The 20388-nt window shown below is 37.4% G+C and overlaps 1 protein-coding gene across 1 annotated transcript; it reads right to left on the bottom strand.

The window, feature by feature from the left end:
• Positions 1–3076: 3076 nt before the first annotated feature.
• Positions 3077–19184, bottom strand: LOC137997829 (tumor necrosis factor receptor superfamily member 16-like). Its single transcript, XM_068844103.1, has 6 exons — positions 19027–19184; positions 16607–16996; positions 16086–16299; positions 9869–10039; positions 8991–9029; positions 3077–6644 (listed from the first exon to the last, which is right to left on the bottom strand). The coding sequence occupies exons 1-6, from the start codon at positions 19063–19065 to the stop codon at positions 6337–6339; spliced, it is 1161 nt and encodes a 386-aa protein (XP_068700204.1). The 5' UTR covers positions 19066–19184; the 3' UTR covers positions 3077–6336.
• Positions 19185–20388: the final 1204 nt, after the last annotated feature.

The following is a 20388-nucleotide window of genomic DNA, read 5'->3' as shown; positions in this document are numbered from 1 at the left end:
TTCCTCTTCATCCCCCGATTATCTGGACAATAGGCCAATTTCGAAATATCAAATATCCACTTTCCTCAGTTTGTCTTTATTTATTTATTTATTTATTTATTTATTTATTTATTTTGTGATTCGCCCAAGGGCAGGTGATAATACAATAGGACTCTAGGTCCCCTATATAATATTAACACCCAAACCCAACCCCGGATGAGAAAGAAGACCTAACCCAAAGTACCCATTTGTCCTCACTGTCTCAATATCAAGCTGATTTTTATTATATATGCAAAAAAGGCCTATTTGAGCAATTGTCTCTTTCGGACATCTGGCATCGGTTGTTCAAAACGTGGATAGCAGTCAAATGAGTTATCCAGTGGATAGCGCTATCCACGTGCACATTTTGAACAACCGGCCTGGGCAATCACAGGCAGCCCAAGCTTGGTACACGATTTATAGCTCGAGAGTTTGTATGGGAAAATATACTTTATTTGAGCTTATAAATGCTAAAATAAGCTGTGAACGTAGAAATAAACCTCACTTACTTCTACGTACAGTTGTCTTCGTCTTTCCTGTGCAATCGAAGGGCAAACTGTGTCCGTTTTAGACGGGTTTGTGGCTTACGAATTCTTACGATGTCGTTAGTTATCATTTCGCCTCAAAAACAGAAGAAAGGCTGGTGACTCGCGGCAACCTCGTCCCACAAATTGCTCTGGCATCACAAAGCAACGGTCCGAATCGCCATAAAAATACCACAGCGTTAAGGCCAGATAAATTTACTTTCACATCAACTCGATTCCGGGACCACACAGCGATTTTTGGCGGATAAATTCCAAATAATGTTCGGCTTTCTAAAATCTTCCCATGCGCTCAGCTAGATGCGTGGCTACGGCCGTTATAGCTTGATGGCGATCATATTACATTCTACACTCTCATGATGATTAGTTTTCTTTCATAGAGCGGTTTTCAATTGAGTGTTGAAAGTAATTAGATAATTACTTTGGTTTAGACTATGATATGATTACTGCACTCAGTGATTGGTTCAAGATTGGTTAAAAGTTCTCGCGCCATTTTGTCAACCAATCAGGAGTGAAACCAAAACCAATCGTGGCTCGCGCGTGCACATTTTCCCGCGCTTTGTGTTGACTACGTGTGATTACTTCGAGTTTTGATTGTCTCCGTCCTTTTTGATTGGCCAAAGTAGTTACTTTGGTTTTCGTTTTACGACACTCGAGTCGATTGAAACTGGCTCTATGTAAAGTAGACCTAATTCCCATCACAAAAACTTCGCACTTAAACTCGCTTTGAAGAGGAGGCAGACAAACTCGGAAATGGCCTATTCAGGTGGCCCCAACGGGATTCGAACCCGTGACCTCTGCGATGTCGGAGCAATGCTCTATCAACTGATCAAAGAAGCCATTCAACTGGGAAGTCATGAGTTCGAATCCCGTTGAAGCCAATTGAAATTTTCAGACACAGATAACTGTATGACTCGCATGTTCACTCGAATGGCTCGCCATGTTGGCTCGCAAGACTCGCAGCCATGGCTCGCATGACTCGCATGGCTCGCTGGCTCGCACATTGTCCTAACTCTCCTCCGAAATATGATCAAACTTTCTCAATCCTAATACAATTCAGTTTATGTGCAAATGTATACCAGAAAGTACAGCTACTGTCTACAACGAATGAATATATGCAGTCAAAGTGAAATCACTTCCAGGCAATTTGGCATGATGAACACCTTTTCATGATGCTTTCATTTGGACTGAAATTCCCTAAATTAAAGCGATCTGCAGTGGAAATTGATGTCAACTTTCGTTAAGCACTTCAGAAGCTGAATCAAATTTTCTTATGCTCAAACGTCTATTCAAAGTTACCGCATCTAAAATAACGTTTTTTGGACAGGAATAGGTTAGCACGTCGAGTATATCCGAACAATTATGCAATGTATAAACATGAAACATGACTTTGTTTGTAATGGTTACCACTCTAAAAGCCATCACAATACGTATAAGACTGAAAAATATTTAAACTTTTTTTGAATAAAATATTGCTGTAAAAACAAAGATACAACTGTCTTTAAAGAGATGACATATTAATGAAACAACTATGGCTCGAAAACAAAGAGGTTGAAATTGGATTGAATTTCTTGCCTCCTTAATAGGCCATTTCCGAGTTCATGTCTGCCTCCTCTTCAAAGCGAGTCTAAGTGCGAAGTTTTTGTGATGGTAATTGGTTCTACTTTACATATGAATGAAAACTAATTTGCATACGAAAAACTTCGCACTTAGACTCGTTTTGAAGAGGAGGCAGACTTGAACTCGGAAATGGCCTATTCCACAGGCAACTGCAAAAGCATGCAAATTACCTCACTTTTGGGAAAATGTAGCTTACATATAGCCTTTTACTTGTAATTTCAAAACTGAATGAAATGCGACTAGTAGATATTAACTCAGCAGCGCCACAGTTCTTTCTGTAGCAAATTTCTTTTACCGCGAATAATTCCATTTTTAAATCCCACTAGCCAGAATTTTCTTACCCCCAAAATCCCGACAATTTGCGACCCCTTTCTAATAAATCTCTAAAACACTGTTGAAAATGCAACCCCATCCAGCGGCCCATACCCATTAATAATTAATGAATGGGCAATCTTTTAATAAACCATTTGATATATTGACATTAACGTATTCTATTGCTACTACAAATTTTCATGTCCCTTCACATATTATGAAACCCCATATTAATATCTTACATAGAAATCTACTTTACTAACATCTCAGCATCTTTCTTTTAGGGATGGTTGCATTTGTGCCAAATATAAGTAACCTGACTTTTCAAACCCATTATGACTGCCATCAGGGGGTGGGATGGGTTGGACAGTGCAACTGAATGAAATATCACTACAGTAGTCCCACGTTTCCATATTCTCAAATAATGTCACAGCATCTAAAAGGGAAATTGTTTCTGAGTGGCTGTGGAGGTCTTTAACCCATTGACTCTTAAAGAGACCCCTCCTACAGCTATGACAAATAAAATCATCTGGTGTTAAACAGAGTAAAATAAAACGAGTCTCGCTCTTAAGGGCAACGGGTTAAATAACAGTGTTTATTTTTTCGTTAGTGTTTGAAACACAAAGGACAATCATTATTATTATAGAAATTTTCAGTTGCACTGCCCAAACCTTCTGCAACCCCTTGTATAATCCAGTAAAAAAAAAAAAACACATTTTTGACATCAAAATTCTTGCAGTTGAAAGTCAAAGCAATGTCATGATGCCTTGGATGAAATATTAGTGGGAAAATGGTGCATTGGAAAATTCTCAACAAAGTGAAATTATAGAAATTCGACACATTCCAAGCTGCTTCAATAAATTGGATAGTTTAATATCACTTAAATATATCGTACAAAATTGATCAAGATTTCAGCCCACGTAAATACTTAGATAAACAAAAATTCAAGTATTTTCTTAATCACTGCCACCAAGCTCGAAATTCACTGTTCACTATATTCAGGGATAAATTTCAAGTCTCAAGAAAAATTTCTTTAACACCTTACTGAAAACAAACTAACTAAAGGCTATGTTGGTTGACAAAGCCACTGAAATGAATATCGCATCACGAACACCTTTCAAAATGCTTTTGCCGCTGCTGTTTCCTGGTGGATAACAAAATAATCTACACAAGAAAACAAAACTACGTCAAAATTAGCAAGGTTTACAGCAAGCCTGTTTGGTTAGATCAAACCCATCTGAGGCCAATTAAAATCAAAGATTTTTTCCCCCTGGACTTGAGGAATGCAGTTCCTAGAATTAGACAGCGCACAATCCACAGATATGTCCACAATGTAGTAGTTAGGTGCATGCAGTGATTTTAATAAGTGGCACAAAGTGTCCACTTGCTATTAATCTTTCCTACTTTAATGTCACTCATGTCTATGAATACAGACAAATGACATCAAAAAATGTTCTCTAAACTCTGCTCATCAAGGAAAGATTAACAGCTGCCTTTACCCTAACCTAAATAAACTTTAATGCTAAAATAAACCCTAAAAGTTACATTTTTGAAATAGGTATTAAAACACTTAAACTATTGGACACTTCGTGTTAGATATCAAAACGAGCAGTGCAACTTACTACATGCAGTTCTGGATATCAGTGACAATCCAATAACTACAAGGCTATAAACCAAATAAAACTTGGTAAAATGAGGTGTTCCACCTGGTAAATGAAACTCGCATTGCATTTCAATTCCTGAACAGGCAATTTTCTTGAAATTGTTCATAATAATATTACAATGGCAACCCTGACAAAACTACTTTCATAGGATGCCAATATCTTAGACTATGTCAAGACATTCTAGGTGAAAAAACACAATCCTGTTGGTATATGTATTATTATTCATTCATTTGAAAGCATGTTTTTTTTATAAACATCTACCCGATACAAGCACTTCATCAAACATGAAGATGCACTATAAAAGGGTTGATTCAAGTCTCTGTTTTTGTTTGAAATCATTCAAGCACGACTGATAATCCAAGATGACAATCAACAACCATCAACACAGAGATCTAAGGAAGCCTTAAAAAGATACTGGTATTACCAGGGTGAGAAAAGTGACTGGGGATTTTTTAAAAAAAGAACAACCGATAACCTCTTTTCTTCTGTAAACACCAATAAAATACCAGGTGAGCTTTTGCGCAAAAGCATGATATCTTCATGTGTGAAAATAACTTGTTATCTTTACATGTGAAAAGAACACCGTTGCTATGGTTACATCATAAATCATGCCATTGCTCTATGTTAAGACTATGAAAAAACTTTAAGTGAAATGGTTTGGTATTTCACTGGTGTTTAGCTAATTAACACCAACACATGGCCACTTGGAGATACAAAATGTCTGTTCTCCCATTGAAAAACAGAAATTTTGTATCTCCACACAGCCATGTAATATTCTCTATATCACATGTTACAGAATGGATCATCACAGAGCTCTCTAGGCATCCATAGTTGATTTAAAAAACCAGTTGCATGTGCCTTAGACGTACCATGCCTTTTATAGTGCATCTTTGTGTTTAAGCTTGTTGGGTAAACTTGTCAGATACTGGAGATTTGATTAGTGTTCTCCTAAAGCTAACACCCCATTTATATAAAAAAGATAAAAACTCTTCAGCTTTGCATAATTTTTCCATATCTAAATTCTAAATCGCTCGCTCTTAATCACAAGAGGAAAAATTTATCATCATATAATAATTATTAAGTTTGTTAAGATCAAGGCAAACGTTAAAAAAAACTTTTTGTAGAAAAATACTGCTGAGCAGAGAAACTCCGGAAATATCCACTTTTCCTTTGGCTTCCAAAAGAACGTGAAAAGGTTCTTTTCTATTTTACACATTCATATGAAAAATACATTCGATTCTTTGTGCATATACTGACAAACACCCTTTGAAAAATGTTAGCATAAAAGAATTCTGCGAGGCCATAACCCATATTTAATACAACCATGGATTGTACAATCTAAAACTGGTCACATTCCAAAACATTATTTTCTTCTATCTTCTGGTGTGGCTTGAAGGAAATACACCATTTTTCCAAAATATAATATATATTACTTTACTGTACCTTCAACCACCACTGAAACAGATTCGAAGAAAAAAGGGGAGGCAAATGGCCACCCTCAAGCAGAAAGTCTTTCAAAAATTTTTTCCTGATTTGTTGGCTGGCAAGACATTTCTTGCACGGGATAATTATGTGAGAGGTGTACAGTTCTAGTTGAGTGAAACCTTTAATAGTGTCTTAGTGGCAAAACTTTAAAAGTACCTCATTTGCACAGGAAAATGACCATCTGGTTGCAATTTACCATGTTGACCACTACCCCTAACACAGGTAATAGATCGAGACTACCTAAAGGAAAGCCTCGTTACAGTTTTCTGAAGTTGTTTCTGGACCAATTTTCAAGGTGTTGAAATCCTGGTTGCATCATAAAAAGACTCCTCCTAAGAATACATGTGCCTTCCAGTTATTAACGCTTGCTCTAACGTGCAAAGCAGTTAACAACATTTAAAAAAATACATCTTTCTAAAAAACTAAAAATATTATAATAATTATTATGAACACTGCTTGCAGTAAATCTACCAAACTACAGCTTAGCTGGGCTATGGTGATCATAAATTTACCAAACTACAGCTTAGCTGGGCTATGGTGATCATTTTCTGAGGAAAGCTATGACTTGGAAAGCTTTCATTTTCTATTCATGAAATCCCTTCCTTGCAAAAACCATATAACATTTCAACAATATCAAAAAATATACAAAATATTTCTGCCAAGATATCTGAAGCATCTTGTCCTGGGTGTTATCTTTACACACTTTCACCATCGACCACCTGATCAACAAGTAGAGGACGAATTATGGCTGCTGCATCATCCCTTTGCAGCTTCTTTAACATATTGTACAGTGAATATACTGTTGATCCATTCCTTGTGGACCAATCAGATAACAGTTTCTGAGTGGCGTCTGTCGGAGTAACATTCCAGAACTGTGTATCCGTGCTGCTGTATCCCATTAACCCAGCCAAATGCTTCCAGTTCTTTCCACTTTTTGAATTTAAAATATGCCCTAATTTCTCCACTACATCAGCTCGGACAGTTCTAAACATAATATTATTTTCTGGATGAAAGAAAAAAAATAGTGCTCAATAAGTGTCATTCAAGCTCGTTTGCAAGTTAACTATGACAATAGATACACTGGTTTGTCATAAAAAACCTTTTTTATGACATTCAGGCTGACCATAAATGATCTAATAAATGCCCCTGGCATCTACCAAATTTTATGGGTCCTAGTGTGGGCATTAAATAGATACCAGAATGAGGTGTTCACTTGAGAGAGGCGTTTATTTCACTTTAACCTTAACAGCTAGCGGAGTAAGATGGGAAACGTGTTTGTGAGTAATCTAATCTGCCCTAATACAAAGCTAATAGTTCATAGTTCAATATCAATGTCTTCATCGTCATCTGGTCTGGGTCAACCACGGCATTGTTGGCCTCTTCGATGTCTGAATCAGTTATTACGAAAGGGTCATGTTGTTCCTGGATGTTATCAAGAAAGCACAAACAGAAAGAAAGTTGCTGACACACTGAGTAAAGAAATTAGGAAGATGAAAGAGTGCTATCCGTACTTTGAACTTGAGAATGAACAAGATGCAATTTGTAATCCATTGTTACCCAAGCAAGCAGGAAACCAAACAAATTTCATAATAATTTTTGGTTTTTATTGAAGGAAATTCTTGGTATTGGTGGAGGGAGAATCATTAGACACTGGGTGGTTATTAGAGGGGTGGGAGGGGGGGGGGAGCGTCTAATCCAAACATTACACCTCACGGGGGGCTTTTATTAGATACAAGGCATTTATTAGATCATTTACATAACCAAAATTTTAAGGACACTAACACCATAATTATGCATGGCCCGGCTGAGAGTGAGTAAAGAGCATCTTTTCATGTATTTTGCTCATTTGTTTTTGTGAGATGCAAATAAAGGTAAGAAATGTAAAACTGTAGTCAAACATGACACATAACTCAAATACTACAGGATTTTTTTTTATATACATAAACAATGTGGTTTTCTTGTTGCACACTGAAGAACTCAATCACATGTTATTTTAAGTTGAACTTACAATGTCGTACCACAAACGCTAGTGTTGAGTCAGTTACCAAAATTAATGAAATATGTGATGCAACTGCACCTTTTACATGTATAAACATGCCAATTCTCTAAGGGGCTGTGGTACAACATTTAACCAAATTCAGTGGCTGGGAACTGACAACCAATCAAGCGAAACATAAACTAATAATTATTACTTAAGTACATCAAAGGAAAGCTTGAATAAAAAAGTAAATAAAAAAGGGAGCAGGTATTGGCAAAGTTGAAGAAGATTAGTCAGATTAGACTGTTCAGCCTTTTTTTGCCATGAAGCTTTGAGTTGTGCTGTTCAAAAGTAATGTCTGGGTTAATGCTACAGGCCTTCTGATATTATGCGATGGTACGATTTCGCACAATCGACCTCAAATCGCATCCGATCGCACAATTCACGAAAAATCGCATAATTCACAAAAGAACGCACAAAATTCATAAAATAAAACATAAATCAACAAGTTTCTTAGGAGTTCCTGCATAAATACGTCATTTTAAAGATGGCTAAAAAGCCTTTGTTACCTTCAATTTCATAAATATTCGAAGTTCAAGGCGTTATTTTGCATGTGGGGGGCTTGGTACGAGTCGCATTCTTAAAGAGTCGCCAATTGGTGTAACACAAAAACGCCCTTTGTTCAGATTAGCAAATCTGTTCAGAAATATAATACTGCACACAAAAACAAAGTGTAAGAAGCTAGTCGTAGCATACAGAAATATTAATAATTATTGATCATTCATTTGGCATGTTAGCTGTGTCCTTTCAACTTTTAACGTGGCGCACCAATAGTGCAGAAGACCTCGTTTTTTTTACTTGTCCCAGCTAATGTTGATCAAGATTCATAATTACTGTTCCCTTATGTTCAAAATGTCTTTAGGGCCATAAAAACGTGTTTTTTTAATCCTGAAACCTTGAAAAACAAGCTTAAAATTGCTCAGAAAAAAATCGCATCATTTACAATATTTATCACATAATTGGCCTTTCTAATCGCATAATTTGCCCTGAAAATTTCGCACAATTTGGATTAATTTTTTTCATCGCACCCTATCAGAAGGCCTGATGCGTTGCATAGTGAGTATGGGCAAGTAATAAACTACTGGTAAAACTACACAAAATCAACTGCTCTGCCGTGACACAGCCTGGCATGTTTAGATCAAGGCTGCATGGGAGAATCATTTGATAATGTCCACGGTGGTAATTGATATGTAAGGAAATGTGCAAGAATGGTACATGTACTGACTCACAGCAGCCTCCAATAAATGAATGACTTTCAATAGTTTTTTGGGAAAATATGTTATTACACCAAGTTACTTAATAGAAAATTACCTTTAATTGCTGATTCTGCAATCTCTGTGGAGATTACGTCTGAAAAGTAAAAATTCCTCATGAAGAAATGCATTACAGACACAAATCCAATTTTATATTGACAGCTGATAAGCCAATGAATTTGCTTAAAAACAAAGATAGGGGCACTGCTTAAATGGACAGAGCGAGCATTGGGACTGTGCTGACCTGGACTCATTTTATTGACGTCCACCTAATTTTACTTTAAAAATGTGAAAAAATGTCATTGAGGGGCGCGTGACTGATAACCGCTGTAATTCTCTAACTGAATCCCTGTTTTGTTTTACACTTTTACTCATCTTACACGATTCTTTCAAGTAACTTTAACGTCGTTATGGATGGACAGTGTTCAATGCGCACATGCAATAGCTGAACATGTCCCTTTTTCTTTGTACAACAACACAAATGATTATTGGAGGACCCAAAATTAATTATGAGCACAGATAGGACTGCAAAGTAACTGCTTCTAAATAATTTATGATGCATGCTATTTTTAAAAATTAATTCTGATGAGTTATTTCTAATAACAGAGGTTTTAGATAAACAATAATACATGTAATAATTTTATTACGAATAACAATCAGTGATAGTAGGTTAGAATGACATTTTCGTGAGTCGCTCATCATTTTAAAATTCATATCATTTTAAAATTAATAAAACTAGAGTCGGATCTCATTATATAAAAAAATGTTCATGAAAAATGTGTTACAACTGAAAAGAAATGCAATGTGCATGGAAATGTACAGAGACCTGATTCTAGTTTAACAAATTCAAAAATGAGCGAGTTGTCGAATTGTCACTCTTACCTACTACCGCTGATTTTTATTCTTGATAACTTAATTAGAAATTATTGTTCTCACCTTTCTTTCTATCACATTTGTGTACAGTGTATTTTCTGCGTCCTTTGCAAACAAATATCACTAAAAGCAGGACCACGATTACCAAAAACACTACAATGCCTATCAGAATCCCCTCTCTTGTACTCAATTTGCCATCCTCTTTGACTGCCAATTTAGGCACTTCAGTGTCACCTGAAAAGACAAACTCATAACATTATCACCTTACTGATGAAGAGCTAATGACATTAGCTTTTTACTTAAGAAATTGTGGTGCTGCTACTCTGCTTGTCAGGAGTTTCCTGATTCCCCTCGCTGGCAAAAAGGAAGAGACACGTCTGATTGGATATCCTTGATGTTGTCTCGCAAGTGCAATGTGACGTTATTGCAATGTCAATTCCACTCTTCTGGGCAGGTGTTAAAATTCAAACTGGCTACAGCAGGTTTTAAACTGGTTGACAGTTTAATCATTTATTAGTACTAAATCAGTGGATAGTGCATGTTGCTCGCACTCTGATTGGCTATTCAAACTCCGAATATCCTTTGCTATTCGCCTGCAAGCAACTCAAGCAGGATTTGCGCCCAATAATAAAGGAAAGGAAAGCAAAGAAACTTTATTTAAGTGTCTAGTCGTTCTAGCGCTGGAGCACTAATTGGGGACACTGTAAACTGAAATTAACAATTAAAACAAATCAAGTCAAATGTTGGTTTTTGATGAGAGGGGAAAACTGGAGTACCCGGAGAAAAACCTCTAGGTGCAGAGTTGAGAACCAACAAACTCAACCCACGTATGATGCCGGATCTGGGAATCGAACCCAGGCCATATTGGTGGGAAGCGGGTGCTCTCACCGCTGCGCCATCCCTTCAGCCCACTATTGTAATTGTTGCAGTACCTTTGGTGATAGTTGTTAAGTATTCATTGAAAGTTCTGGACGATATTGAGGAGATCTGGGCCGCGGTTTCCTGTCCTTCTCGTTAATGAAGGAAATCAAGGAACTTCATTGCCAACCAGGGTATGGGGCTGTGTATGTTGGTGTTTCAAAACAAGAAAACAGCTGCCTGTATAAACTGATTATCTTAAAGTAAATTTATCAATTGGCCAATGAGGAAGATACTGTAAAGCTGACAGACATCTCAAGAATTGTTTCATGAAATTTAGTTAAATTTAGAGACTGGGAGGTGGCAAGGAAAACATGGGAAATGCTAAATGACTACTAAAGCACTCAAGGAAGGTTTCAATAAAACAGCAAATACAAAAATTAATGGAGGGAGGAATAGGAAAAATTGAAGGAGATTGAAATTAATTGGATTGCACCTGGGGTTTTCGAAAACTGACAGTTTACAAAGTTTCTCTCCATTGTTTGTAACTTTGTCAACAAACACATTTTGTAACCATTTGTGTCGTTTAAGAGCAAAAGTGGTGAATGGTAAATTTATTGGACGGTAAAACTACACAAAATGAACTTCAGGACTTGAAATTGCAACCAATACAGTCACATTTGTGACTGAATTTTTTCTCTTTGTGACTAAAATATCTGGGAAAGTCGCAAATTAGCGACTTGTTTTTATCTTTGCTCTTTTGAAACAAAAGGGTTAGCAGTTGCCACTTTGCTGCTACTTTTGCTAAAACAAATAAAGATATTACAAAATTATTTTGTTTCTTGCCATGAAATTTCTTTCAATCTGAAAGTAGCATAATTGTAGCGTAATTTAGCTGTGACGTTACGTGGACACGCCCGGGCTCACATTTTGTTTTGCTAAACCGCTGACAACACAATGCAAAATGATGATTTTGCAAAAATTGCAAAATTGCAAGTAAATTTTTGTATCTTGTCACAAAATTGTGACTGGATTTTTTTGTTAATTTCAAGCCCTGAACTTCCCTGCGGTGACACAACCCTGGCCCTTTGGTGCTCTGACCTGACAAAGAGTTAATACTCAAAACTTTAGCTTTTCAATCTACGTATAGAGTTTAATAACTATTTACTTTTATCACCTCAACAAATTGATGCTTACATGTATATTAGTACTGATGGTTTCACTAGAAATATTATTGACCTTTAACATTCAAAACTTGAGGTAGAGAAGCACCAACATACAGCCATGTTTTTTTATTGGCAAGTGTTGTAAAGTCCAATTTAGTATAAACCCCAAAAGATTGAAATTTCATCAGTGGGGATAGAACACTTGTGCTACATGTATTAATTCAGGTTATTTTTGATAGTTAAGGGAGGGAGGCTTGAAAGCAAACGATGAAAGATACCAAAGAAGGATACTTCATAGTGTAGGAAAACTATAAATATCTTTGCAACTCTATTGTAGGGTAATCATATGAAAAAACACGATCTTTACCCTTCGTTACAATCTGCATACAGAAAGAACCATAGTACAGAAACGGCACTTTGGAAAATTACTAACGATATTCTGATGAAAATGAATTCTCAGCATGCTGTTCTACTTGTCTTATTAGACTTGAGCGCAGCCTTTGATACAGTCGATCACAGTTTACTTCTGCGTAGACTTCAAACTTCATTTGGAATTTCTGGAGCACCATTGGATTGGTTTACCTCATACTTGATGGCCAGAAGACAATGTGTTTCTATTCCCGGTGCTCTCTCTGACAGTTGCTCTGTTGATTGGGGTGTTCCACAAGGATCCTGTCTAGGTCCCCTATTATATATCATCTACTCTTCAAAACTATTCCATGTAATTGAAAGACATCTTCCAAACTCTCATTGCTATGCGGATGATTCACAATTATATCTTTCGTTCAGGCCTGACATGTTGTCTAGCCAACAAGATGCTACATTTGCCATGCAGAATTGTATAAAGGACATACGCTTGTGGATGGAACATGACAAACTCCTTCTCAATGATGAAAAAACGGAATTTCTTATCATAGGAACCCGACAACAGTTAACTAAAGTCAATATTTCATCAATTACCGTGGGCGATTCTGATGTAATGAGATCGTCAGTTGTGAAAAATCTTGATGTTTTTAATGACGACAAGCTGTCGATGAACTCCCACGTAAACAAAATTTGTAATACATCATTCTATTATCTTCATAACATTATGCGAATAAGAAAATATTTATCACGTAAATCCACCGAGACCTTAATTCAGCTAACAGCTAACTCTACGGACTTCCACAAGTACAAATTGAAAAGTTACAAAGAGTTCAGAATGCAGCTGCGAGACTAATTTTCAAGGAACCGAAGTTCAGTCATATCACACCAGTCTTATATCAGCTTCACTGGCTTCCAATTAAGTACCGGGTTGAATTTAAAATTCTGCTCTTTACCTTTAAAGCTATTCACGGCATGGCACCTGACTATATCTGTAAATTGATCAGTCGGAAATCATCAACTAGATATTTACTCAGATCTAGCAAAAGAATTATGCTTAAGACTCCTAGTGGCAAGATACTCTCAACACTTGGAGGAAGAGCTTTTTGCTACGCAGCCCCGAAGCTTTGGAACAATCTGCCCTATAAAATATCTAGCCTTGACTCTCTTTCAAGTTTTAAGTGCCGGCTCAAAACACATCTTTTTAAACAAGCTTTTAATTTGTAATTCTTATACATTTTAATTCGTCAAATATTTATTGTTTACCTTGTTATTATTATTATTATTATTATTATTATTATTATTATTATTATTATTATTATTATTATTATCTATACATTAATTTATTTTTAATCATAACTGCTTGTAATTTCATTTATTTTATTCATTTTATTAAATTGTAAAGCGCATTTGATCATGTTCAGGATGAAAAATGCGCTATATAAGTTTCAATTATTATTAATACACATATGACATCACATAGGTTACCATGGCAAAATGCCAGGTCCACAAAAAGGCCCTCTTAAGTTTCTGTTTTTGAAAACTATCTGAAAAATTAAGTCGGTGACCTACCATTTTTATTTCTTTGTTGGAAATCTCCCTAAATTCTTTAACTTTTTAGGGAGTATGACAAAAAGTTATCTAGTACAATTTAAATAATAATAATAATAACACTAATAATAATAACTAGCAGTGCTAATCACCCTTTACTTGCAGTATTTAGGACTGAATTGCGAAAGGCGCAGCTCACAATGTCGGGCTGAAAGCATACAAAGGCGCCTCTGGCTGCCGCTATACAGTCCATGTTTGATGTTGCAGCACAGCACCACAGCTAGATGTTAATTACCGTTAACGTCCATGTATAAGCCGCACTTTTTTTCACAAAATTGAAGCCATAAATCAAGGGTGCGGCTTATCCATGGATACATCTGTGTTTGGAGTTTTAAAAAACCTAATTAACATTCATACAACTTCTTAAGATCTCAGTAAAGAAACATAAAAGAAATTGAGAGCATGTTGCTGTTGTTCATTGACCTTTTAATGAGTGGTAGCTTCTAAACGAGCCGTTTGTGTCTTCGAGTGTTTATCGGCGAATCTTGCTCTCCAATAGTTCTTTCAAGCGATTAATTTTCGCTTTACCTGAGCAAGTAAACACCAACCTACAAGGAATCTCCATTCCTCCGCACAGCTGTTTGCAGTGACGTGCGATAAAATACCACAAAATTCGCGAGTACTCGCAAGGTAAATGGCTGACTGTTTCGTTGTCCTTGACCACCTTCTCGGCAAATTTGTCGACTGCAATATCAAGCTCCTGTTCTGCATGAATTTTTTCGCCTGTTGCGGGTACTGATCTTTATAGACATAGTCATGATACCCAGGCCCTGGCCCAGACTCCTCCCCACATTTAAAGCTTGGCTACTAAGCACTCGTTCGTTTTGTTTCAATATTGAAGGAATTTCAACTTTATGGTGAAACCTTGATTGTTTGTCCTTGTTGGTTTATAGCAATAGAACGTTACCGGAACTTCAAACTTTACTGTATTACATTTTTTTCCAAAATCTGCGCTTCTAAATTCGGAGTGCGGCTTATCTACGGATGCGGCTTATACATGGACGTTTACGGTAGCTGTGAGTCAATTTTGATGAGGGTGGATAACCGGAGTACCCGGAGAAAAACCCTCGAGTCAGGTTGAGATTGACTGAAACTCAGCCCACGTGCAAGCCGGGGCCAGAGTTGAACCCCAGCTAGCAGCGGTGGGAGGCTCGATAGATAACCGCTAAGCCACCCTGACTCCCTTTAATTTAAGATACATCGAAAAACATGTTTTTATAGTTTACAGAAAATTGCCCTAGATAACTGTAGTGATCCATCTACATGCGCGTCCCGTGTCTCTGATGCATAAAATGTTGGAAAAGACGCATAAATGTCTTCCTTGTGCATCCATCTGGACGCAAACATATGTTTCACTCCCAGGGCTATCATTTTTGTCACGGCTTTTTCTCCACAATTCAACAAAAAAGCTTGATAGTCTTCTATTAAATGGGTGGAAGACGGGTTAACACAACGAGCGAAAGCATGGCATTCCTGACTGGTCACACTAAATTGAACAGCGGTTACAATGTACCTTCGAAAAAACAAGACGTCTGCGACTCTTTCATGTTCGTAGCTCACATGGTCCTGGATCGTTTGCTTTTACAAAAAATAAATGCAAGATGCCTAGCTCCGAAAAAGAACAAGAAATCTTTTGAGGGACAACAAAAGCTTAGTTTTTTGTTTTTCTCTATGAAGTGGAGATCTACAAAAGATAGGAGCATCTACAAACTAAAGAATTAAAGTAGGCCAACTGAAAACCTTGACCCTTAACTAAAAACTAAAACATTTAAATAAGCAGACATGGTAGTAGAAGCTTACCAGATAAGTGCACACTACAACTAACTACACTGTAGGTGGTCAAAACTGTTCAGTTTGTGGTTTTTTAATCAAGTTCTTCAAGTTGACCTATACACAGTGACAGTCATGAATTACTTCAGCAACTGTTTATTCATTGAAGAACCAAAGAAAGTAAATAAAGATTGTTTTGTTGAAATGTGCTGATGCCTCTTAGTTGAATATCACATTGGACTTTAAACTTCGACAGGTGCATGCAAAAAATCAAGATAGGTCACCTAGCAAAATTTTGAGATAAAGACCATTTTTTTCCCAGAGGTTTTATTTCTTGATCGCGTGATTTTACACTATATTTTCGCTTCTGGTGTGTTGCACGCGCTACTTTTTGACGCATGTTTCTTAGTTATGGCACATGTAGGTAACGCGCGTGCAGCCAAAAACCCATTCCAGCCCCCTTAAGCAACACTGTTACATAAATGTTATAACTCGGTCATGATATTTACTACCTCTTTCAAGAGAAGTCCCAGGTTTGGTCATGGGTGCTTGACTTGTCTTGACTTTTTGAAAAGGTTCGTTATCTGTTGTCTTTGTGGGTTGACGGTAACCACCATTCTTGCAAACAGTGTCGTGTGATGGGGCACATTCTTCTATCACTGTTTGACCTTTTTTACAACGTCCACAAGAAACACATTTATTTTCCCTTCTATGCAGGTATGTACCCTGAAAGATTCAATGTGAGGTACCGTAGTTAGGTTAATTAAAATTCAAGCCGGTTTGGAACAGAAAACAGCATTTTCAATGATTGTGCCCATTCAAGAAGGCACCATAATGGAATTTGAGGCAAAGTTTCTACTGAACGGAAAAGGTAACGATGTCATTTCGACTCCAACATTTTTAGAACAAAACAAACAAAATTATTTTGATAAAAATGTAAACAATTTGAGGATAACACATGTCATTTGTTACAACCCAATTTGGGATTTTCTACAGCAACAACCAATACTTTATTCATGATAAATAGACTAACCTTGCCACAAGTCGCACATTCCGCATCCTTTTCTTTTTGACAAATTGAAATTGTTCGCTGTCCTGCACCGCATTCAGTGCAGTCTGAGCATTTTAGCAATATAGTGTCAAAGAATGTATCTTGCGGGCATTCACACTGGGTATCCCTTGTCTTGGTACATTCGGTCTTTTTTACTTTTCCGCTGTCACACTCTCTACAAGATTTACAAGTCACTTCTTTGTTTGGCCCACTTGTAAAAGAACCAGGACGACAGGGCTGGCATTGTGTTGGCGTTGATCCAACACATTCTTTTATCATGTAATATCCTGCTTGGCAGTAATCACAACAGGAAGATTTGTCAATTGAAGACGTGAACTGATTCGGCTGACAGCATGTAGCTATGCTTACATACTGCAAAATAAACAATAACAACCATTATAAATGTTTGATCAAGAAAGCAAAGGAAATGACTCCACCATTTTCCTTTCTTCCAAGCAATCGGATGAATGACAAAAATAGGGTAAAATCATCTGGCATTAGCCAGAGTAAAATCTAGAAGTGTTGCTCTTGGGTAGGGAAGGGTTAATAAGTACCCATCAAAGACTTCTCACATCACATTAATTTTCTTTCAAAATACCTTACCATAGCAATGATATACTTAAGGCATTTCTTTGAGCTTTACAATCAACAAACATTGCCTTTTTTCTTTTTTAATTGGGTCGTGAATTCTTCCCAAACAGCATTACAATATAATGACAGAAACGATCTCTATTATGTCATTCAAATTTAACAAAATCTGTAGTAGGCCAGTTTTACACAAAAATCACTTTAATTCCTTTTTTCACCAACAAAATTTGTTAACATTTTGAACACATACAGTACATTTTAAAGAACTGATTTAAGTAAAACAAGTGAAAATGCAAAATAAAGAAAAATGAGGGGGGTTAAGAGATCAGGAGTTACCCATGTGTAAAGTTTGTCACCCACTCATGACTGAGTCTGCGCAGGCATGGAACTGCAGGCCAAGGGAGACAGATTTAAGTGACCATCCAATCATTTGGGCAAAGTGTTTGTAGTTTTTATGAAAAGGAGATTTACTGCTATATTCATCTGTATCAAGTTAAAAGAAAAGTGAGAGATATCAGTGCTCAGTGATCATCTGTATCAAGTTAAAAGAAAAGTGAGAGATATCAGTGCTCAGTGATTTTTATTCCCGGGGGGGGGGGGGGGGGGGGTGCAAAAATGGATACCCTGTTTATGACCAAAATGGTGGAAAATTGGCCATAATCGATACCCTATTTATGACCAGAACAGCTGAAAAACCCTACCCTTTGGGGCCGCACACACACCTATATAGCCCATATAAGGGAGTATCCCCCCCCCCCCCCGGGTTTTTATTACTTCCAGTTACCCATATGAGCTTGCACAGACACGAGCAGCTTAACAACTGTGTGTCGCTTACGCATGTAAGCTCAGCTGAAAACCCTTCTGAACCTCTTTAATTAAAGAACGAGGTAAAAATGATTTGTTTTTTGAGATCAAGTTGATCCTCACCAACTACTCTCCGAATTTAGAACCAAACACAACCATCTCAGTTGCTGTGATTTTCTCCAATCTTCCAAAGAGCATTGAATTTTTAAATCATGATAATGGCTTCCAGGAAAGAAAAAAATTCATGGATTCAAGTAAAATTAAGTTTTCAAATATATCTTTTGCGAATATAAATAGCATGAATGCCTTTTTTGAAACTATGCATTCACAAAGTACACGTTTACCACCTTAATACGTCTCTGAGAAAGATCTCATTTTAGACAGATAAAACAATACTCGTTTAAAAGTCTACAAATTGCCTGAAATCCTGTCACGATGAACATCATTTAATCATAATATTATGAAAAAGTGTTTAGATCCGTATTGAAGTTGGCGTAAAGGTTAACTTCCGGAGACGAAACACTTGAGAAGTCATCCTAAATCCTGGCCCTTTTTGACAAACGTGGAATAGATACACAAGAGATACAGACACGAAATACCATTAATTTATTGTTTAAACTGCAAAAGACTGTGGACAAATATGTACTTTGAACGTCCTAACAACGCATTTTCATGCACAAGCGAAAATATGCTTAAAACTCAACCATGCGGAGATGCATCAGACCAATCGTTCTTGCTTGTCAAAAGGACAACCGAAGCATGTTTCCTGACAGTTCGATACCAACCTTATTGTAGCAGGACGAAAGAGATGATTAACGCAAATTTTCGCTCTTAATTAAGAGATGAATTAAACAGAGAGATCTTCACGATCGCAAGTAATTCACGAGAGCAAATCGGTTGCTTCCGAGTGGGTGTTGCATCGCACGCACTTTTAATAGCTAATTGCTCGCTCGGACAAAACTTGGGTCCTTCACCACATATAAAACTTAAAGAACTGAACTGTCACTCACCCAAATAAATGTCCAAATTGCTAGGATAATGGAGTTCATCTCTGCATCGTCATTGCTGCTGTATCGACCACGAACAACTCAGGCAGGCGATCGACACAGAACAACTGATGATGCAGTCGGCAGTTTGCGAAAGGAACGCTATCCAATAGCGACGCTCCTTATAAAGTCTCGTCGATAGGGACGTAGGGACACGAGTCCGGGCACGTCATTGGACAGAAAATTGAAAAGCGCAGCATGGTTCTCAGAGATTTTCAAAGTCTCTGCAACCGAAGTATTTCATGATCATGAAACAAAATGAATGGAAACAATTAGATCGCGGAAAACAAACAAACAACGAAACAATCGAGGTTTAGAGTGCGGGGGATTGAAAGTCAATTGATATCGGAATTCAGTGGGAAATGGAATATTTGTTTTACTACAAGTGTATAAGACGTACCAGTAACGTTTCAGCAGATTTTGCTTTGCCGCTGTCGTTCTTTTTTTTCCTTTCCAACTCTTCTGATAGACATCTGACTTTATAATTACAGTGCAGTAATGTCTTGAGTGGCTGGATTACGCGTGCGACCGGCTCCCGGTTGCCTCGGGGGGAAATGTTCAACTGCTTCGACTTGAAACGCTACGTTCTGCGGCTCCACGTTTTGTTCTTCATTTCGTGGAGAAAAAGGTCGGTGTGAAACACTCTATGCAGAAGCGGCTGTTGGCAATAATAACGTTAACGCATCCGGCCAACTGCAAGGGGGTTGACAATTCTGATTTTCCCAAATTTAACGCCAGTAAAAAGGGAAATTTAACATCTCCGCCGGACCGTGGCATTTACGTTAAATGAGCCCCAAACCATGAATAGTTTGCTCGTGCTTTTTGAGCTTTTGTACGCTTCTTTTCGTTCTCTCCTAATCTGCAACGTGAAGTAATCAAAATGACAGACACGACGTTTCACTGCATAGTGCATTCAGCAAGAACCGTGAGTCAAACGTAGTGATCGTAAAGTGACCACAGACAAGACCCGGTCAGACAAACGTAAGACAAACGAGTGAATACTTGGTTATTTCAAAACTTTCTTTTTTTCTGTCGATCTGCGGTTAGTTTTTCGACCGATGCCACCAGAAAAAGACGCGAGTAGTCAAAGTGACCAACATGGCTGAAGTTGTTTCTTGAAAATTTAAAAAAGAAAGCAGTTTGGAGTTTAAACACGGCATGGTTTAAACATTGCCGAAGATATCAGAATGTACAGGGATTTGGTCGCTTTAGCGCTCCCATGACCACTTACGCTCGCAGTCATAATCACTTTGAATTGACACTGTTTTCCCATCGCTACGTTACAAGGGTACTCAGTGCCGTTTGCTAAGGTGAGGTCGCAACTGT

Source organism: Montipora foliosa, chromosome 3 (genome assembly GCF_036669935.1).
Source record: "Montipora foliosa isolate CH-2021 chromosome 3, ASM3666993v2, whole genome shotgun sequence".
In the NCBI taxonomy this organism is placed as follows: Eukaryota; Metazoa; Cnidaria; class Anthozoa; order Scleractinia; family Acroporidae; genus Montipora; species Montipora foliosa.
The sequence above is the reverse complement of the archived record's forward strand: the minus strand, read 5'-3'. Positions and strand labels throughout refer to the sequence as shown.